We start from the raw sequence: 23,324 nt of genomic DNA, 5'->3' as shown, positions 1-23,324 counted from the left end.
ATTATCTTTAACTTTGGCTCCATGAAGCAGAGACTCGGTGTGCTTCCTACACTGAGTTATAGGTCTCTTGAGCTCAGCAGCACTTTGACTTTTGGTCCCTTCTCCTTGAAATTGAGGGGCTTTGAGCCAACAGAGTGTTTTCAATCCATCATGACGTTTGAGATCATAGTCAGTTAACATTAAACTGGAATTCCCCCAATGTCTTATGTTTCCTTTTAACCCAATGCAACACCATTACATGTCTACAAAAATATCAAATGATTACAATATTTAAAAATACTCTTTAGAAGTATTGAATAGTGCAGCTGTTGTTTTGGATGTGACCTTTAATACTCAAGCATGAAGCAATTTTGAAAGGAACGAGGGCTTTTGCCAACAGTGCTCAGTCAAAAAAATACCCACAGTATTGTCCCTATGTCACTTTGTCTGAGGGACCATGTGCATAATGCAGACTTTTAAGATTGTTTATATTTCTTCTCCGCAGTGGGAATGTGGAGCATAATGACACTCTGCATGACAACGCACTCATCCTCACAATGCCTCTGAAACATGAAGTGGACACTGCTGTTACAGGGTAAATATGATACATTTTGATACATTTTGAAGCTGGAATATAATTTGCCACAAAATGATGAAAGGTTAGAAAGTCAAGTGGAACTATTTTGGCAGGGAAGCAATGGGCATCTGCTTGTTATTGCAGAGGGGGGTGATGAACAGAGTAGCTGGTGATGAGAGGAATCTGTTTGAGGCGCAAGCAGCACTTCGAATGGGAGATCAGAAGGTCAGAAACCAGGAAACAGAATTGGATGCCTTTGGGGTTGGAGGTCTTTAGGATGCCAAGAAGAGGCTCAGAAGCGGCATGGCTTTAAAGTAATGGGTGGGAAGTTCAAGGGAGATATCAGAGGGAGACTTTTACCCAGAGAGTGGTTGGGGAATAGAATGTACTGCCTGGGGTGGTGGTGGAGGCAGGAACATTGGTCAAATTCAAGGGATTGCTAGATAAGTATATGGAGGAATTTAAAATAGAGGGATATGTGGGGGGAAGTCCTAGGTGAGGCTTAAAGGTCGGCACAACATTGTGGGCCGAAGGGCTTGTATTGTGTTGTACTTTCTATGATTCTATGAGATCTGGAGACACAAGAGCAAGGACTGGTGGTGTGGGCAGACATAAATACTGCACAATGATTTGTTTCCCACACTTAACATGGTAAAAGATTCACTTTTAATATTATGCAGGTGATTCCTGGGCACTATTTCAGGCATTAATGCTCAGAGAATGAGCAAGCCACGACTGAAATTATCGGCCGAGATACTCAATAACTGCTCATCAAAATAGAAAGAAATAGTGAAAGGGGAATCTGACTGCCTATTTTGCACAAATAGGAAAGAACAGGGAGGCTCTAATTGTTGTAGTTAATACATTAGTAGGATTGGAGGGAGATCTGATCATGCTGGGATATAGGTGCAGAATCAAAGGAGAAATGGACAGGTGTTTTGGATTGCAAGTAATGAAGAAAACAAAGAGTAATAATACTTGATAGAGGAAGGACTGCAGAGAGGCACCAGTGGTGTCCATTTTGTTGCCATAAGATGTTGAAAGCGTTCGGTATTGTCAGATATAGAACATAGAACATTACAGCACAGTACAGGCCCTTTGGCCCACAATGTTGTGCCGACATTTTATCCTGCTCAAAGATCTAGCTAACCCTTCCCTCTCACATAACCCTCCATTTCTCTATCATTCATGTGTCTAAGAGTCTCTTAAATGTCCCTAATGTATCTTTCCCCACAACCTCTGCAGGCAGTGCGTTCCACGCACCCACCACTCTCTGTGTAATATAACTTACCTCTGACATCCCTCCTATGCCTTCCTCCAATCACCTTAAAACTATGCCCCCTCGTGACTTCCTCTTTGTGTTTTTTTGTGTGGAGGAGAGAACATTGTAGTGTCAGATTTAAAAACAAACAGCTGGAGAAACTCAGTGGGTCGAGCAGCATCTGTGAGTAGAGGGGATGGAGTTGGGAGACAGAGACAGGTGGGTGATAGGTGGAAGTCGACAAAAAAGATAACTGGAGCCAGGTGAGGGTGAAGGTGGAGACAGCTGCTCAATGGTGATAAGCAGGAACACAAAGGCTACCAATGCTGGAATCTGATAAGTAAGGGAGGTGATAATGGGAACCATTAGCAGAGAGGAGATGAGGACCTGGTGGGTGAAATGTGTGGGTAGTAGGTGGATGGAGCCAGGAGGGGGAGGGCAATGAAAATGGGAGCAGTGCCCAACCCCCCTATTTCCTGCTTCTATCTCTTGTCCAAGGTCCAGAAACGGGACTGTCCTGGTAGGTCCAAGAGTCTGCTCCTGCTCCACTAAACTTACCTCCTCATACCTTGACTCAATCCTGTCTCCCCTTATCCAGTCCCTTCCCACCCACATCCAGGACTATTTGCATGCCCTCCACCATTTTAACAACTTCCAATTTCCTGTAACCCCACTGCCTCATCTTCACCATGGATGTCCAGAATTTATACACCTCCGTCCCTTATCAGGAAGATCTTAAAGCCCTCTGCTTCTTCCTTCAACAAAGGTCCAACCAGTTCCCCTCCACCAACACTCTCATCCACCTGGCAGAACTTGTTCTTACCTCAACACCTCTTTTGACTCCTCTCATTTCCAATAAATCAAAGGTGTACCCATGGGCCCAAGTTACATGGAGCAGTTCTGGTTCCAAATCTTCTCTGGTATCACTCCCCTACTCTTTCTCCATTACATCGATGGCTACATTGGTGCTGCTACCTGCATCCATACGGAACTCATCACTTTTATCAACTTCATTACTAACTTCCACCCCATTCTCAAATTCACTTGGACCATTTGTGACACCTCTCTCCCTTTGCAGGATCTCTATGCCTCGACCTCAGGAGACAAACTGTTCACTGACATTTACCACAAACTCACCAACTCCCACAGTTACTTTGACTAAACGTCTTCCTACCCTGTCTCTTGTCATCCCTTTCTCCCACTTTCTCTGCCTCGACCACATCTGCTCTCAAGTTGAGGCCTTCCATTCCATAGAACCATAAAACCATACAGCACAAAACAGGCCCTTTGGCCCACCATGTTGTGCCGTCCATCAAACCACCCTCACACTATCTAACCCTTTCCTTCCACATATCCCTCTATCTCACATTCGTCCATATGCCTATCCAACAAACTCTTGAACCTGTCCAATGTATCTGCCTCCACCACCACCCCAAGCAGTGCATTCCATGCATCAACCACTCTCTGGGTGAAAAATCTCCCCCGAACCTCCCACCCATAACCTTAAAGCCATGCCCTCTCGTCTTGAGCATTGGTGCCCTGGGAAGGAGGCGCTGACTGTCTACTCTATCTATTCCTCTCAATATTTTATATACCTCTATCATGTCTCCTCTCATCCTCCTCCTTTCCAGTGAATAAAGCCCTAGCACCTTAAGCCTCTCCTCATATTCCATACGCTCTAATCCAGGCAGCATCCTGGTAAATCTCCTCTGCACCCTCTCCAACGCCTCCACATCCTTCCTATAATGTGGCGACCAGAACTGAACACAGTACTCTAAGTGTGGTCTAACTAGAGTTTTGTACAGCTCCATCATCACTTCGTGGCTCTTAAACTCAATCCCACAACTCATGAAAGCTAATATCCCATAGGCTGCCTTAACTGCTCTATCCACTTATGAGGGAACTTCCAGTGAACTGTGAATATGAACCCCCAGATCCCTCTGCTCCTCTACACTGCCAAGTACCTTGCCATTTACCTTGTACTCTGCCCTGGAGTTTGTCCTTCCAAAGTGTACCACCTCACACTTCTCTGGATTGAACTCCATCTGCTCCGACAGCTCCGACAGCCCTCCACACTATCCACAACACCGCCGATCTTAGTGTCGTCTGCAAACTTACTAACCCAGCCTTCCACCCCCTCATCTAAGTCATCTATAAATATCACAAAAAGTAGAGGTCCCAGAACCGATCCCTGCGGGACACCACTAGTCACACCCCTCCAATCCAAATGCAATCCCTCCACCACAACCCTCTGCTTTCTACAGGCAAGCCAATTCCTAATCCACACAGCCAAGCTTCCCTGGATCCCTTGGCCTCTGACCTTCTGAAGAAGCCTACCATGAGGAACCTTATCAACCACCTTACGAAAATCCATATAGACCACATCCACCGCACTACCCTCATCAATCTTCCTGGTCACCTCCTCAAAGAACTCTATCAGGCTTGTGAGGCAAGATCTTCCCTTCACAAAGCCATGCTGGCTGTCCCTAATCAGTCCATGATTCTCTAGGTGTTCATAGATCCTATCCCTTAGAATCCTTTCTAACAGCTTATCCACCACAGACGTGAGACTCACCGGTCTGTAATTCCCTGGACTATCCCTACTACCTTTTTTGAACAAGGGGACAACATTCGCCACCCTCCAATCCTCTGGCACTCTCCCTGTGGACAACGAGGACTCAAAGATCCTTCCCAGCGGTTCAACAATCTCCTCCCTCACCTCTCGAAGCAGCCTGGGGAAAATCCCGTCAGGCCCCGGAGATTTATCCGTCTTGATATTATTTAACAACTTCAACACATCCTCTCTCTTGATATCCACAACCTCGAGAACATTACCCTTACCAGCACTCCCTTCCGTGTCATCAAGACCCCTCTCCTTGGTGAATACCAAAGAGAAGTATTCATTGAGAACTTCTCCCACTTCCACCGCCTCCAGGCACATTCTCCCACCTTTGTCTTTAATCGGACCTACCTTTACCCTAGCCATCCTCCTACCCTTCATGTACGTGAAAAAGGCCTTTGGATTTTCCTTAACCCTACTAGCCAATGCCTTTTCATGTCCCCTTCTAGCTCTCCTCAGTCCTTTCTTAAGTTCCTTCCTCGCTACTCTATATTCCTCACGGGCCCTGTCTGAACCTTGCTGCTTATACCTTATGTATGCTACCTTCTTCTCCCTAACTAGTCGTTCCACCTCTCTCGTCACCCACGGTTCCTTCATCCTGCCATTCCTTCTGTGCCTCACCGGGACATATTTATCCCTAACATCCTGCATAAGATCCCTGAACATCGACCACATCTCCATAGTACATTTCCCTTCAAAAAAGACATCCCAATTTACACTCCCAAGTTATCTCCTTATAGCCTCATAGTTCGCCCTTCCCCAATTAAATATTTTCTTATCCTCTACACCTGTCCCTGTCCATGACAATTTTAAAGGTTATGGAGCAATGGTCACTGTCCTCCAAATGCTCACCCACCAATAGATCCTTCACCTGTCCCGGTTCATTTCCTAAAACTAGATCTAGCATGGCATTCCCTCTAGTAGGCCTGTCGACATACTGCGTCAGGAATCCCTCCTGGACACATTTAACAAATTCCATCCCATCTAAACCTTTGGCACTAAGCAGGTTCCAGTCTATATTTGAGAAGTTGAAGTCTCCCATTATAACAACCCTGTTATTTTTGCTTCTCTCCAAACACTGCCTGCCAATCTGCTCCTCTATATCTCTACTGCTACCGGGGGGCCTATAGAATACTCCTAGTAGAGTAACTGCTCCTTTCTTGTTCCTTACTTCCACCCATACGGACTCTAGAGATGATCCTTCTACAACATCCATCCTTTCCGCAGCCGTAACAGTGTCCCTGACCAGTATAGCCACCCCTCCTCCTCTTCTCCCCCCTTCCCTATCCCTCTTAAAACACCGAAAAGCAGGAATGTTCAATATCCACTCCTGCCCTGACGTCAGCCACGTCTCAGTAATAGCCACAATGTCATCGTCCCCCATACTTATCCAAGCCCTCAGTTCATCTCCCTTATTCCAGGACATCTGAAACACCCTCCTTTTTCAGGAAGTGTGGCTTCCCTTCTGCTGTGGTTGATGGAACCCACTCTCGCATTTCCTCCATTCTTCAGATTCTGCTCTCACCCCAGCTACCTCCAAACAGAACAGAGATGGAGCTCCCCTAGTCCTCGCCTTTCACCCTACTAGCCTCAGCATCCAGCACATCATTCTTTGTCATTTCTGCACGGTATCCCACCACAAACCACATCTTCCCCTCCCTACCCTTTGCCAGTTTCCACCCATGGGGACCACTTCCTCCACTACTCCCTGGTCCATTTATCCCTCCCCACTCACCCATCCCTGACCCCTGGCACTTTTCCCTTGTTCTGGTACCTCCTCCCTCACCACCATCCAGGGACCTAAACAGCATTGCTAGGTGAGGGAAAGATTCATATGGACCTCCTCCAACCTTGTCTACTGCATTTGGCGCTCCCGATGTGGCCTCCTCTATATCAGTGAGACCAAGCGCAGAATAGGCGACTGATTTTCAGAGCACCTCTGCTTGGTCCACAATAGCCATCCCAAGCTCCCAGTTGCTTTCCATTTCAACTCCCCTTGCCATACCCAAAATGATCTCTCCATCCTCAGCCTTCTCCACTGCCAGGGTGAGGCCAAAAGCAAACTAGAGGAATAACACCTCATTTTCTGCCTGGGTAGTCTGCAATCCAATGGGATGAACATATAGTGTTCCAATTCTAGGTAACCCTCACCTCCTGTGTTCCCCCTCTCTCTCTCCTTCAGATCCATGTCCAGTCCTACCCAAACCCCATCCCCCCCAGCCCCTCATCCCCCATGTTCATCACCCTCCCCCTCCTGGTTCCACCCACCCACTACCCACACATCACCCACTGTATCCCCTCCCCCATCTGGTTTCATCTGCCCTTCACCTCTCCCCTAATGGTTCCCATTATCACCTCCCTTACTTATCAGACTCCAGCACAGGTAGCCTTTGTGTTCCTGCTTATCACCCTCCAGCAGTTGTCTCCAACTTCAACTTCCCCTCCTGCCACATGGCTTCATTTGCCCCTTCTTTGTCTGCTTCCACCTATCACCCACCTGCTTCTGTCTCCCAGCTCCATCACTGCCCCTCCTCCCCTCACCCTGCTTCATCTGCTCATCATCCTTCACCCCTCCCCGACCATTTTTTGGCACTGTTGTGCTCTTGTTTCTTTGAATACATGAAACATAGATGGTTGTATGTGTCCATGTGTACACTTCATCGCACGCAAATGTGTTGGTATGACCAGGACATAAGTTGCACTTGCTCTTTGACCCCACCACAATCCTGATCTATTTTCCTGGGTCATGTATAGTAACACTCAAGAGGAAGCTTGCCATAGTTGAAGAAGAATCTTGAAGTAGGTTCTTCACTATCACCGCAATGGAGGAAAAGATAAATGAAGAGAGCTGTGCTTGTGAACCTCAGGCAAAAACAAGCTGTTGGTGGTTTATGAAGGCAAAACTGAAGAGAGAAGAGGATTTTAGTTGGATCTTAATTGGTATAATTTGCACCATCATCAGAAGCTGGTGAAAGCAGAATAGGAGAAACTTGATCCTGCCTCTCCCTCTGCCATTTACATGTGGTAGCTGGGGAAGTAGTGTTGGCTGTGGTCTTGGTGAAGTTAAACCACCTGAGGCAGCAGTAGCTCTGTGCGTTAGAGAGGGGTAATTTTGTCATTTGGCATCATCTGTGGGGAAGCTTCATTTAAAGGGAGCAGAAATTGGAGTCAAAGTTGCAGCAATGAATCCCTGCTCTCCCTGGAAGTACATTAGCTGAATATTAACTCACGTCAATTGCAATTTTTAAATACTTGGGTTTGAACTTATAGTTTGCAATGAGAAACATATTGAAGTTTTGCATGGGTCATTTAAAGGAGCTTCCCATTGCTTACAGTTGTTTTGTACTGTACATATTAGCTATTTTAGTATGTGTGCTGGTACTTTTATTTACTCTTTGCAGATGATTAACATGTCAAGAATTTTGAGGTTTAGATTTGTTTTGAGTGATAGCACAAATTGGGTGAGAGTGAATCAGAAGCACATTTTATAATGCAACCTATTTTAACAGAAAATGGGGCAAACTGTAAAATGGGTTGCTGGTTTGGAATTATGTTTGAATTGTGGTGTAATTGTTCTATGTTCTATAGAGGGCTATGGGTAAGCCTAGTAATTTCTAGGGTAGGGACATGTTCAGCACAGCTTTGTGGGCCGAAGGGCCTGAATTGTGCTGTAATTGTTCTATGTTCTATGTGCTTTCTGTTGCCTCTCTGAACATCATTTTGAGTGAAAGCAACACCGACAAGCAGAGGAAACCCACAGTCTGCCCCACATAAAATTAATCTATTTCAGTTCCTAACCATTATGAATTAAAATTAAAAATTAAAAAAAAATACAGCACAGAGATTCTATGATTTTGCTTCTGTTTATGAATTTTGTATGACTGGCACAAGGACAAAAGAAGTGGTTGAAAACCAAAGTGCCTAACTTTCAGTGCTCCTGATTTTCCATCAGTTGGTTTCTGCTCAAGGAGGAAGCTTTCATATTTACTGCTTAGGTACAAGAAGGTAGGAAAGGTCACCCACCTTAAATCACCCTCTTGGGAATGAAACTCAGATGGTTACTTGTATAGCTGGACCTTCTGCCCTGCTCTTGTACTAATTCTGAAAATAAAAATGACCTACTTTTTCTCTTTAGCCTCCTCTTTCTCTGAACTATCAAGCACCTTGCTCTCATTCTCTGGAACTGCTTCTGTATCCTCTCCCAAGCATTGAAGCATCAGTGCAAGCTCTCCTGTCTCATTGACTTTTTCCACTCATGACTACAGTTCAACATTCACTGCATTAAACATTCCATGCAAGAGCAGGTTGTTGTTCTAATTCACACATGTGTATGAATAAAGTATAAAGAATAAGTAATAAATAATAAAGTATAAAGAATAAAAGTAAAAGGAATATACATCCTCATATTTACATTTGTTCTATTATCTGTGTATTATAAAAATAGGAATAATGTGAATATTACTTTACATTAACTCTTCCAGCTCCTTTGTGTTCTGAAGTCCCAAATAATGTCTCTGATAGAGTTTCAAATTAAGTTCCAGTTTTGAATTTCAAGCGTAGCATTTATTCAGCTTTATTACAAGATGTAAGAATAATTCTGTCTGCCAGTATAGCCAAATAAAGGCTTATGCTAGCTTAGTCTTGATGCTTGACACAGCTGGAGCTCAGTGCTATTTCATTTCCTGTCCATGCTAATAGCTCTTTATTTCTCTTCAAAATAGGTCTATTTCTCCAGCCTCCTTTATTTATGGTGATTCAGTGGATGCATCAAAATTTATTCAACTGGAAGATATGTCCTGTCTGTTTCAACCATTCAACTTGACATTTCAGGTGATTCATCTGAACCAGTATTAATATCCTGCTTCTCAAAAACATGTTATTCCCTTCGTTTTCCATAAAAGAAAAGCCAGATCAATTCTAGATGGTTGAAAGAAAAAAATAGATAGAATAGGACTTGATAAGATAAATTTATTTAATCCAAAAAATTTACAAAATTGAAACCACATTCGTATTGTGTGTTTAGTTATTGGATTAATCATTTGTTTTTTCAATTTAGTAAGTGCAAAGGGGAGCGAGGCCCCTAAGATAGAAGCCAATGAAAACCCTTGCATTGGTATTGGTATTGGTTTATTATTGTCACTTGTACCGAGGTACAGTGAAAAGCTTGTCTTACAAACCGATCGTACAGGTCAATTCATTACACAGTGCAGTTACATTGAGTTAGTACAGAGTGCATTGAAGTAGTACAGGTAGAAACAATAACAGTACAGAGTAAAGTGTTACAGCTACAGAGAAAGTGCAGTGCAATAAGGTGCAAGGTCACAACAAGATAGATCGTGAGGTCATAGTCCATCTCATTGTATAAGGGAACCATTCAATAGTCTTATCACAGTGGGGTAGAAGCTGTCCTTAAGTCTGGTGGTACGTGCCCTCAGGCTCCTGTATCTTCTACCCGATGGAAGAGTAGAGAAGAGAGAATGTCCTGGGTGGGTGGGGTCTTTGATTATGCTGGCTGCTGCACCAAGACAATGAGAGGTAAAGACAGAGTCCAAGGAGGGGAGGCTGGTGTCTGTGATGTGCTGGGCTGTGTCCACAACTCTCTGCAGCCTCTTGCGGTCCTGGGTGGAGCAGTTGCCGTACCAAGCCGTGATACATCCAGATAGGATGCTTTCTATGGTGCATTGGTAAAAGTTGGTGAGAGTCAAAGGGGACAAACCAAATTTCCTTAGCCTCCAACAGCCTCCTGGTGAGCTTTCTTAGCTGTGGCATCTACGTGATTTGACCAGGACAGGCTGTTGGTGATGTTCACTCCCAGGAACTTGAAGCTCTCAACCCTCTCGACCTCAACACCATTGATGTACACAGGAGCGTGTACACTGCCCCCTTTCCTGAAGTCAATGACCAGCTGTTTTGTTTTGTTGACATTGAGGGAAAAGTTGTTGTCATCACACCATTCCACTAAGCTCTCTACCTCCTTCCTGTACTCCGACTCATCGCTGTTTGAGATACGGCCTACAACGGTGGTATCATCTGCAAACTTGTAGATGGAGTTAGAGCAGAATCTGCCACACAGTCATGAGTGTATAGGGACTAGAGTAGAGGGCTGAGGACGCAGCCTTGTGGGGCACCAGTGTTGAGAATAATCGTGTCGGAGGTATTGCTGCCTATCCTCACTGATTGCGGTCTGTTTGTTGAAAAGTGAAGGATCCAGTTACAGAGGGAGGTGTTGAGTCCTAGGTCTCGGAGTTTGGTGACAAGCTTGCTTGGTATTATTGTATTGAAGGCAGAGCTGTAGTCAATAAACGATAGTCTAACGTATGTGTCTTTACTGTCCAAATACTCCAGAGCTGAGTGTAGGGCCAGGGAGATGGCATCCGCTGTAGATCTGTTTCGCCGAAAGGCGAATTGCAATGGGTCCGGGTTGTTTGGTAGGCTGGAGTTGATGCATGCCATGACCAACCTCTCAAAGCACTTCGTGATGGTGGATGTCAGAGCCACTGGTCGGTAGTCATTGAGGCATGTTACCTTGCTTTTCTTTAGTACTGGGATGATAGTGGTCTTCTTAAAACAGGTGGGAACCTGAGATTGAAGCAGGGAGAGGTTGAATATGTCCACAAATACGTCTGCTAGCTGATCAGCACAAGATCTGAGCACGTGGCCCAGGACACCATCTGGGCCAGGTGCTTTCCTCGTGTTCACTCTTCGGAAGACTGATCTTACGTCCTCCACTGTGATCACAGGTTCAGCTGCGTTGGTGGCTGTCAGGGTGGATGGTGACAATCCACTTCCCTTTTGTTCAAAACGTGCATAGAATGCATTAAGTTCATCAGGAAGGGATGCGCTGTTGTTAGCTATGCAGCCTGACTTCGTCTTGTAGCCTGTTATGGCATGTAAGCCTTGCCATAACTGGTGGCTGGTCAGGGACTCTATTTTGAGTTGGTATTGCCTCTTGGCATCCTTGATAGCTTTCTGAAGGTCACACCTCGATTTCTTGTACAGATCAGGATCACCAGATTTGTGTGCAGCAGTCCTCTCCTTCAGGAGTGCACTGACTCACCCATCATGGACATTGAGTTACATCTAAATCTTCTGTCGAGAAAATTAAATTTTGAATATTAATTGCCAAATAGTAAAATCTAAAATTAGGCAAAGCCCTACCGCAATCCTTGTAAATATTTCTTACTTAACCTTGGATTTTTATTCTGCCATATATATGAACGAATTTTAGAATCAATAATATCAAAAAAGGATTAAGAGATAGAGGTTGGAACCACCTGAAATAGATACAAAAATTTAGGTAAAATAGTCATCTTAACAGCATTGATTCAACCAATCAGTGATAAGGATAATGGGGACCATTTAGTAAACAATTGTTTAACATGATCAATTAAGGGTAAAAAGTTAACTGTAAATAAGTCCTTCTACTTCTTAGTAATTTTAACACCTAAATAAGTAAAATTGATTACTAATCTAAATGGTAATTGCCTACAGATTGGAACTTGCATATTTAATGGTATAACCAGAAAAACCACTAAATTGAGCAAGCAATGATAATGCTGCAGGGATGGATTCCTCAGGGTTAGAGGTATAAAGTAACAGGTCATCTGCATATAGTGATACCTTATGCATCCCATCTCCACGACTAATACCAGATATGTTAGAAGAGACACGAAAAGCAATTGCCAGAGGTTCCAAGGCAATATCAAATAGTAAAGGACTTAAGGGGCAGCCCTGTCTAGTACCTCAGAAAATCCTGAAAAGGGGGGATCTCTGATTATTGGTAAGTACAGAAGCCAAATGTGTATGATATATCAATTTGAGCGCGGATATAAAATTTTGACCAAAATTAAATCTCTCAAGCGTGTTAAATAAATATTCCCATTCAACCCTATCAAACGCCTAATTGGCATCAAGCGAAATAACACATTCTGGAATTTTAGGTGAAGGGGTATATGCAATATTCATTAACCTCCTAATATTAAACTGCAAATACTGATTTTTAATAAACCCTGTATGATCATCAGAAATAATTTGTGGAAGAACATTTTCCAGTCCAGTAGCCAATATTTTGGAAAAGATTTTGGAGTCCACATTCAATAAGGAGATAGGTCTGTATGATGCACATTCAGAAGGATCTTTATCTTTTTTAGGAATTAAAGAAATAGATGCGTCATAAAAGGATTGTGGTAATTTACTTACAAATAGGGCATCTTTAAAAATTTTACATAACCAAGGAGAAAGAAGATCAGAAAAAGATTTTAAAAATTCTACTGTATACCCATCAAGACCTGGTGCTTTACCAGAATTCGTTGAAGAGATTGCTTTCTTTATTTCTTCCTCCGAAATGGGTGCATCTAATGTTAAACGTTCATTAAGTGATAATTTCGGAATGTTCAATTTCCTTAAAAATTCGTGCATTAAGGTGGAATCTTCAGGAAATTCTGATTGGTATAAAGAGGTATAAAATTCTTGAAAAGATTTATTAATTTCGTTATGGCCAACCGTCAAATTACCATCTCGTTTACGAACTTTAATAATCTGACGTTTAGCCAAAGCAACTTTCAGTTGGTTGGCCAATAATTTACCCAGAGTTATCATCATGTATATAAAACTGACTCTTGGTTTTGAGGAATTGATTTTCAATTGGGGATGTTAATAACAAATTCTGTTGCAATTGAAGTTCAGTTCTCTTTTTATAAAGCTCCATATTAGGAGCAACAGAGTATTTCTTTAATGTCATCAACCAATATACGTAGTTCATTATTAGTTCATTTTTTCAATCTAGCAGAATATAAAATAATTTGACCACGGATATACACTTTAAAAGTATCCCATAGTATTGCATTGGAAATTTCTTCTGTAGAGTTAGTTGAAAAGAAAAAGGCAATTTGTTCTTTAATAAAATTAATAAAGTTTAAATCCTGAAGCAGAGAAGAATTGAACTGCCATTGCCTGGCACCAGAAATTACGTCAGTTAGTTTGATTGATAGTTTCAAGGGCGCATGATTGGAAACGGTGATTGTGTCATACTTACAGTCAATAACAGATGGAGCTAATTGACAGTCAATAAAGAAATAATCAATTCTAGAGTAATTGTGGTAAACATGAGAAAAGAATGAAAACTCTTTATCATTAGGGTGCAAAAACCTCCAAACTTCTAAAATTCCAGAATCAACTAAAAAGGAATTGATAAAAATAGCGGATTTGTTTGGAAGTACCTGATTGGACACAGACCTGTCCATCGAAGGGTTCAAACAACACCCATAATCAACATTTATTCATTTAAGTTAGGAAGAGATGCAAATAAATGTTTAAAGTGTCACGAACCAGCAACAAAAGAACCACACTGAGCATGATTCAGTGTTTAAAAACTATTTTATTAACCACTACTTATGATAATACGTAAAATAAAAATAAAAATGTTAGTATGTTAGAATTCAAAAATGTTAAACCTCGAACGTTAACCCGAAAACTAAACTCATCGTGTGTGTGTGTGGCAAAGTCCAAAACTCCCAGTTCCGGAATGGTTCTTAAAAGTTCAGTTCCGCAAGCCATAAGGTGAAACATGAGCAAGGGCTTCTTCAACAACCACTGTTGTCTGAAGATAAGACGTAGACGTAGAGAAACATAGAGAGAGTAAATACGAAATCCAAATGTTCCACGATGGAACCCCAGCGACACTTCAGTGTTTACTCGGTAGTGACTTCCTCACCTCGAAAAGCATCCAAATCGTGGTCGTCCATACAAATACCTGTTTCCTTCTACAGGTCAGCAACAAAGTGAACTCCACTGGATTACTTCCAACTTCCATACATGGATTTCAGTGGCAGACACAGTTATAGTTTCTCATCCATCGATAGAGAAAACTAGCAGGCTGGTGTCTCTCTCCCTTCTCTCTCTCTCTCTCTCTCTCTCTCTCTCCTTCTTCTTCTGACCTCTTCAACAACATCATTACGTCCTTTATCTTCGATTGACGTAAGCACGCCCCACACACACAAACAGACACTCTCTCTATCTTAAAGGGACTTTCACTGAGTCCGTAACAAAAGAACTCGGGGTAGTCGATGTTAGGTGCATAAACATTAACCATTACAACTTTTTTGTTATGAAGTAAACCAGTAATTAATAAAAATCTACTGTTCGGGTCTGAAATTGTTTCGTAATGAACAATTGAAATCGAGGAGTCTATAAAAATAGAAACTCCTTTCACCTTGGCTTGTGAATTAGAATGGAATTGTTGACCTTACCAAAACCTAAAAAAAGCTGATTATCCTCCTTCCTAATACGAGTCTCCTGAGGAAAAATAATCTGAGCATTCAATCTATGGAAAACTTTAAGAATCTTCTTCCGCTTAATCGGATGGTTTAAACACTTCGTATTCCATGAAACAAAGTTAATAATATTATCCATTTTACTTAAATAAAGCATATGGTACGTAAAGGATAGGAGACATTAATGCATTACTGCATAGGAGGCATTAATCAGGAAGAGGGAGAAGAGTTCAAAGGGGAGCCGGATGTTACGACAATTCAGACATATTTGTAGTTTTAGGACAGCCCAGAAAGGAAGAACTAAACTAAAAATAGCCCCAGCCCCCACCCACCAAAGCCCAAAAACTGGCCAATAGACAGACAGAAAGCTACCTACGAATTCCCTTAACCCCACCTCTCTTGATGGCAAATCTCCAAATTAAAAGAAATGCAAAACACCACCATTAGACAAAACATTAAGATAGAAGTACCATAAACATTTCAAACATATAAACATATAAAGAAAAAAATGTTACTGGAATCTTTTACACAGTTAAAACTTCTAAAGGGCGACATTTAAAGAAACTACAGTCTTACTAATATTTCAAAGAAAAAAACAATCAATCACCAAGTCAGATTCTTAATTATTTCAAAAATAAACAATTAAAAAATAATAAAATAAAATAATGAAAGGAAAGAAGAAAAGAATTATAATATAAGAGCATGATAAATATCCATATTCCAGAACTAAACACGATAGTGTTAACAAAGGGCAAAGAACTCTGGACTTAAAAAGTTCAGATCCTAAACGAGCTGGAAATAACAATGCAGGTTGAAATTTCCTTTGATACATGATCGGTTGAAAAAGCAGTCTCTCTTTCATAATTTCTGGACTGTAATCTTCAACCAGACGGAACTTAAAATCTTTGTATTGGATAATTCCTCTACGACGAGCAATTTGAATTAAATGCTCTTTAGTATTCACATAGTGGAATCTCAATATTACTGGTCATGGTTTTTGCTCTTCAAGAGGTTTAGGTTTTAGAGCTCTATGAGCCCGATCAAGAATAGGACAGGCAGAGAAAACTTCAGAGCCAAACACATCCATCAAAAATTTGGAAAAGAATTCAATAGGATTACCAGTTTCGGTGTTTTCACGGAGACCAATTATCAGCAAGTTTTTTTTCCGACTTCGACTTTCTAAATCAATAGTCTTTTGTCTGTACTGTTCCAGTGCTTGAGTAGTCAAGACTAATTTCTTTTCCAAGGAATCTAATGTATGATCTCTTTGTTTGCCAGCTTCCTCCAGTTTAGAAATTTGTTTCTGTTGCTTAGCATTTTCCTGTTTAAGTGCCGTTAATCTACCTTCGATCTCCTTTAACAACACTTCCAAAGTGGAAAATCTTCGATCGAATTTTTCGTTTTTTTCATGCAGGAGTTTGGAAGTAGCTTCCAAAGTGAGTTGAGATTCAGCTGCTGCTTTCCCTCTGGTAGTCATTTCCAGCAATTAAAAATCAAAGTCCAAACATATAAAAGTATTTTTAATACTTTAACATAGGTAGTGAAGAGGTGGTGGAAAAAAATTAAAATGGAGCGGAGCAGTGCTAAAATGCGACTTACTCCATCTAGTGCCACCAAGAGGATCCCCAATATCCTGCTTCTCAATTGTACAATTGTTCCATCAACTAGATCTTCCAGCCTATGTGATCTTAATGGAATCAAATAACTTGGGCTGTTGGTGGGGCTAAACAGTTAGTGGCAGGTTTTGGGAAGGGAAAATTGAAAAACTTGAAAAGAAAAGACAAAGTGACAGTGCGGGGCAGCTAAATATTAATCTGTGAGAAAGGGACAATGTGTACAAATGTTACAGCATAAGGAAATCAATAAAACTGCAGATGATGGAAATCTGCAACAAAAGCGGAAAATACCGGCAAAGGAGACCTGCTGAGTTTATCCAGCATTTTCTGTTCTTTTTCACACTATGGTTATACCTCCAATAAGAATCAGAGAAAGGAAAAATCGTAAAAAGACATAACTGAAGGATTTTTATTTGAATGCACTTAGAATTCATATAAAATCAGTCCACTTAATGACACAAGTAGAAATAAATCAGTCAAATTGAATAACCATTACAGGGATATAATTGCTATATGACCATGTTTGGGAATTAAATATTTCAGGATACTTAACTTTTAAAAGAAATAGCAAAAAGGAAGAGGAAGTGGATGAGCCCTGATGTTAAGAATTGAGATAAAGACAATAGAGAGGAAGGATCTTACCTTGGAAAATCAAGAAATAAAATTGGTTTGGGTGTTGCTAAGAAACAGTAAGAAGCAGAAGACATGTGTAGGAGTTGTCTGTAGACCCCATGCAGTGATATGCCCACTTCCCATTTCTTAATTTTGACAAAGTGTTATATTTGCAGATGCTAGCCTTCAATAATTGAAGGCTATAAGTGAGTGAAGACCCTATCTCTAACTAATGCTGCTTGTCCACTCAGCCTTTGATGAGTTTGGTGCAAGTTTCTAACAATGATATTATGGATTAGATAACAGCTGCCACAGATTGGTCACAGTCAGTTGTTTCAGTGAGTTACCTCAGATGTATCAAAGAGGTCAAATTTGATCCCTAGTCTGTATTAGCTGGTATGGGACATTCAGCAAGTCCAGTAACACATAGCTAGAGAAAAGCTCACAGTGTGGACCCCTCTGCTACACTTCTCTCTTTGTGGAGGGCCACAGACCCAGGTTCAATCCTGACTTCAGGTATTGTCTGTGTGGAGTTTGCACATTCTCTCTGTGACTATGTGAGTTACCTCCAAGTGCTCCAGTTTCCTCCACTGCAAATTGCCCCTAGTGTGTAGCAGAGCGGTAAAATCTGGGGAATTGGAGAGGACATGGGGAGAATTTTAAGAAATGGATTAGTATAGGATTAGTGTAAAATGGGTGGTTGATGGTGAGTGAATTTGTCAGGCCAAAAGGCCTGTTTCCATGCTTTATCTTTCTATGACTCTATGAACCCCAAAGGCAGCAACACAGGCAGATTGGGTGGTAAAGAAGGCTTATGAGATGCTTGCCTTCATTAGCTGGGCCATAGAATATAAGAGCATGGAGGTTATGTTACAACTTTATATAACATTGGTTAGGCTACAACTGGAATACTGTACACAGTTCTGATCACCATACTACAGGAAGAACATGATAGCACTGGAGAGCGTGCAGGGGAAATTCACCAGGATAGTTATTGGGTCATCTTATTTCGTGTTCCTATCAATGAAATGTTATCCTATTCTGGCAACGGCTACCATTGGAAGTTAAGCCATTCAGGGTTTTACTCTGAGCAAATGGACCACAGGTTCAACAATCCTAGATCCACACTAGACCTGCCTGGAGGCAAATTGTAGGCCAGAAGTGGATCAGAATTTTTAAATGTTTTATTTAGATTGCCTTGTAGCACAGAAGGAGCAAAAGTGTTTTTCAAGTGTCATAAGGAACCTTATGTCCAGATGCAATGGACTGAATAGCATTCTTCTGCACTGAAAACTTATATGAGACTGGATAGGCTGTTTTTTTTCCCCTGGAGCAAAGGAGGCTGTGGGGTGACCTTACAGAGACATATAAAATCATGAGGGGCACAGATAAGATGAATGCTCACAGTCTTTTTCCCAGGGTAAGGGAATCTAAAACTGGAGGGTATAGATTTAAGGTGAGGAGGAAAAATTAAAAGGGGACCTGAGGGGCAGGTTTTTGCACACAGACGGTGGTGTGTATGTGGAACAAGCTGTCAGAGGAAGTGGTAGAGGAAGGTACAATTAAATATTTTAAAGGCATTTGAACAGGTACACAGATAGGAAAGGTTTAGAGGGATATGGGCCAAATACAGGTAAATGGGACTAGTTCAGGTAAGCAACTTGGTCGGCAGAGATGAGTTGGGCCGAAGGACTTGTTTCTTTGCTGTATAACTCTATGGCTCAAACTTCCAGGGTTCAGAAATGGTGGGTGGTAAAGAGAAAGCCAAGAAAATGTGTAAAATTACTGTCCAACAGTATGGCTTTCTATTTATAGAACATTTCCAGACTTTGAATCCAGGATACTCAGTATTATGAGACCTAAGAGAACTGTGAGAATGTTCTGCTTTGAAGAAAATATATTTATTTCAATTACTGCAAATAATGTGTAAGATAGTATTATTGATCCATAAAAGGATGGAGGCTTGGGTGGACTTGTAGTACATTCACTGCATTCTCTTCTGATTAGGCTGGTTTTTTCAGAGTCCTGCGAAGCCCGGAACATTCAGGATATTTGACATTATTTTGATCAGACTCTGTCCCTTAATATACATTCTAGGTTAGTATAACTTCTTGGCAGGGACATACAGTGTTACTCCATACATGCACTTGTGGTATAAGTCATCCCTTTAAGCAAATATATTTAGATCCTAAGAACTTATTTTAACCCAACTCTTCTACTTCTGGGCCCCAGTGACAGTTTCCATTTACATCAGTCTGAAGGTCAAGTTCCTTCTGACAGCTGTCTTGTATCATCCTGGTCCTGGAATCTGTACCTGGAATCGGTATTCCTGTAAATGACAGAAGAATCTTTTCCTGAAGATTTATTTTGCAGTGATACTATTTTTGAACTCTGGTGATTGCAGAATTCTTCAACTGTTTGCATACTTGGCTGTTTAATTGTAACATTGTAAAGTTGTCAAGTTTCGCCTTTTGAACTGTGGCATGTTTTGAACATTTTAACGTGAAGTCAACTGACTTTTGGCTGGACGTTCACCAAAATCAACTTCTAGTCAACTTCTAAGGTAACAGCCTCTTTCTCTTATTTTCTACTTTGTCTATTTTTTGTTTTACTGAAGTGTTGAGGAATCCACCCATTGGATTCATGTACTATAGTGTGAGCAATTTATGGGGCCACATCAAGGGGATGTATCAAATAATTATGATTGTGATAATATAGTTGAGACCATCAAAGGTTTTTCAAGCAACTTAAGCATTGATTTTGATGAACCTCCAGCCAGAATGTTCAAGTGATGTTATGTTGAAATGGTATGTTTATTTCCTGGCAGAAAACTTATAATGGCCTCCATGTAGACTCGTTCTAAAGTGGGGTTTAAGTGGACATGTGCTATAGCTTGTGAGACAAGCAGCATTATTTAGGAAATAATTTGAATTATCATTGTATTTAGAGTCATTGAGTCATAGAGCACAGAAGCAGGCCCTTTGGCCCAACAAGATCATGCCAACCATCAAGCACCCATTTACACTAACCCACACATCCTGTTTTATGCTCCTCGAATTCCCATCAGCCCATATACACACATACAGCACAGGAGATTGGGATTGAACCTTGGTTGCTGGAGCTGTGAGACAGCAGCTCTACTAGCTTCTCCACTGTGCCGCCCTTGGCTCTTTTATAATTAGAAATGAGGGAAAATTGACTTTGTTACATCACTGCAGTGCCTTGGTTCTCTTTTACAGTTTTCAGCTTGAACGGCTATAGAGGATAAATAAGAAAAAACACATCTTATAACATGAACCATCTCTGTTAAAGCTTGGGAGCTGATGTCACAGTGAGAGACAATAAGGGTATATATGTTCATGCTCCCGGAAGAAAAAAAAATGATTGATTGGACACCTCTCTTGAAGGAGGACTGTACGATGCACAATATCCTTCTGTTAAGAAACTCTGGATTGCAAGATAATTCTGAGTTCTTTTACAGAGCACTGCATTTACAAAGAAAGGAAATATAAATACTGTATGTTGTACCATCAAACCAGAGAGTTTTACAGTTAAGACTAGATCTTTTGCTGTTGTTTGTAATGGAACTTGTTTATTTATAAAGGATTAACAAAGCCATTTTTTCCTTCATTATTTTATTGAAGGTTATAAACATGGGCCCAAGCAGTGCACCTGGTCTGGCTGTCCAAATTATGATTCCTAGCAGGCTTTTTAAAAATGGAGCAGACATCTTTCTTGTCCAGGAGACCGTGGTGAGTATACAGGGCTGTTAGTAATCACAGCAGTCTTCTGCTCTCTTTGATTGAATCCTTGTATCATTTTCTAATTGTTTTGTCAGGTTTCTTCACACACACACAGTTCTGAACACAGAACACAGTTCTGGAGTGTTGGTGTGGGACGTGATAGGTTGCTTGGTGAAATTAATTTTTCTCATGCTTTCTAGGCCTGGAGTTAATCAAATATTCTGTCCTTGTGATTTGCATTTGTAATTGTTTGGTGCTGAATGCACTGAGGCATTACATCAGGATCAGTTATTGCCAAAAAAAATAGTTGCTGTTGGTCCAACCAGACAACGTCCTATTGAATCTTCTCTATACTCTGTTTAGTGCAAAATTGGCTCAATGGTGAGAAAGAAAGGGTAATGATCAACAGGTGGTTGTAAAACTTTTGCAGTGGAGACCACAAGACTCATTGGTAAGTCTTTTGCTTTTTGAGTTATATATCAATGATGCATCATGGTTATGTGTCTAACAGCATTCTGGACCATGATCCTGAGACATGATTTTCATCTCACCAACTCAACTGAGAAATTTAAATTCAAGTAACTAAATACATTTGGATTTTTTTTAAAGCTAGTTTACTTAGTGGTAACCACAAAACACCAGATTGTGGTAAAAACCCATCTGGATCATTAATATCCTTCAAGGAAGGAAATCAGCCACCTTTACCCAGTCTATGACACTGGACTGACCAATGTGTTTGATTCTTAGTTCAAGGGCAAATAGGGATGAACAAATAAGGATAAAATCGCACTGGTATTGGTATTGGTTTATTACTGTCACTTGTATCGAAGTACAGTGAAAAACTTGTCTTGCATATCGATCGTACAGGTCAATTCACTACGCAGTGCAGTTACATTGAGTTAGTACAGAGTGCATTGATGTAGTACAGGTAAGAATAGTAGCATCACAGAGTAAAGTGTCACAGCTACAGAGAAAGTGCAATGAAATAAGCTGCAAGGTCACGACAAGGTAGATAGTGAGGTCAGAGTCCATCTCATTGTATAAGGGAACCATTCAATAGTCTTATCACAGTGGGGTAGAAGCTGTCCTTAAGTCTGGTGGTACGTGCCGTCAGGCTCCTGTATCTTCTACCTGATAGAAGAGGAGAGAAGAGAGAATGACCCGGGTGGCTGGGGTCTTTGATTATGCTGGCTACTTCGCCAAGGCAGCGAGAGGTAAAGACAGAGTCCAAGGAGGGGAGGCTGGTTTCTGTGACGCGTTGGTCTGTGTCCACAACCCTCTGCAGCCTCTTGTGGTCCTGGGTGGAGCAGTTGCTGTACCATGCCGTGATACATCCAGATAGGATGCTTTCTATGGTGCATCGGTAAAAGATGGTGAGTCAAAGGGGACAAACCAAATTTCTTTAGCCTCCCGAGGAAGGAAAGGTGCTGGTGAGCTTTCTTGGCTGTGGCATCCATATGATTTGACCAGGACAGGCTATTGGTCATGTTCACTCCCAGGAACTTGAAGCTCTCAATCCTCTCGACCTCAGCACCGTTGATGTAGACAGGCGCATGTACACCGCTCCCTTTCTTGAAGTCAATGACCAGCTCATTTGTTGACGTCGAGGGAAAGGTTGTTTTCATGACACCATTCCACTAAGCTCTCTATCTCCTTCCTGTACTCTGACTCATTGCTGTCTGAGATACGGCCTACAGCGGTGGTATCATCTGCACTGGAGATGAGGATGAGATTGCACTGGAAAGGGTGCAGAGGAGATTTACCAGGGCCTGGCATGAAGCATTCCAGCTATGAGGAGAGAATGAACAGGCTGAGTTTGTTTTTCTTTTTTTCTGCTTATCAAAGAAATCTATGACCAGAGTGCATAGGCTTAAGGTAAAGGGAAGGAGATTTAGAGGGGACTTGAAGAAGAATGTTTTGACCCATAGGCTGGTGAAACCTGGAATTCACTGCCCAAGAAGATGGTGGAGGCAGGTACTCTCACAACATTTAAGAAGTATTTAGATTAGCACCTGGAAAGCCAAGACATAGGAGACCACAGGCTGAGTGCTTGGAATTGGGATTAGTACAGGTAGGTAGTTGATGGGCAGCATAGTCACAGCAGGCCAAAGGTGCAGTTTCTGTGCTATGTGAACGTTGCTACCAGCTAGTTCACAGAACCTGGGCATTGCTGGTAGCATTGCTGCCAGTGCTACCAGCAACGCCCAGGTTCTGTGAACACACTTAAAAAATGAAAGCTCAATTGGAAGCTTGATAAGGAGATTAACAAATAATTAAAAAATTGGCCAAATGGTTGATTATATGAAAGAAAACCATCAACTGTAGGAAACTATCAATGCTAGGATACTGAGAAGTATAGAGAAGCAGAGAGAGCTCGTGAGCACAAGGTAAACAGATAAAGTGGTTAAAAAGGTATTTGGGTATTTGCCTTTATCATGCAAGGGAATAAAGTCCAAGAGCCAGAAAGTGCTCTAAAACTGCTGAAATAGAGCTTGAGTATTCCAGTTTCAACCAATAAACAAAAAGTACCCCAAAGACTTTGCTGAAAGACTGATAAGACTCTGCACTTGCAATAAATGCCAACCATGCAGTATTTACATTTTCTTTCACTTGGACATGTGGCTTTCAGAACAGTCATGTAGACC

At 41.5% G+C, this 23,324-nt stretch overlaps 1 protein-coding gene across 2 annotated transcripts in view; it reads left to right on the top strand.

Moving 5' to 3' along the window:
- Window positions 1-23,324, top strand: part of itga9 (integrin, alpha 9) — a 421,660-nt gene that overhangs the window by 332,416 nt on the left and 65,920 nt on the right. For both annotated transcript variants that reach the window (XM_052022797.1, XM_052022798.1), the window contains 3 exons: window positions 485-574; window positions 9,159-9,267; window positions 20,581-20,688. In XM_052022797.1, the coding sequence (XP_051878757.1) occupies window positions 485-574; window positions 9,159-9,267; window positions 20,581-20,688 (307 nt within the window). The remainder of the gene's footprint in view (window positions 1-484; window positions 575-9,158; window positions 9,268-20,580; window positions 20,689-23,324) is intronic.

This window comes from Pristis pectinata, chromosome 9, assembly GCF_009764475.1.
Source record: "Pristis pectinata isolate sPriPec2 chromosome 9, sPriPec2.1.pri, whole genome shotgun sequence".
Taxonomy (NCBI): Eukaryota; Metazoa; Chordata; class Chondrichthyes; order Rhinopristiformes; family Pristidae; genus Pristis; species Pristis pectinata.
This window is presented reverse-complemented; position numbering and strand designations above follow the sequence as displayed.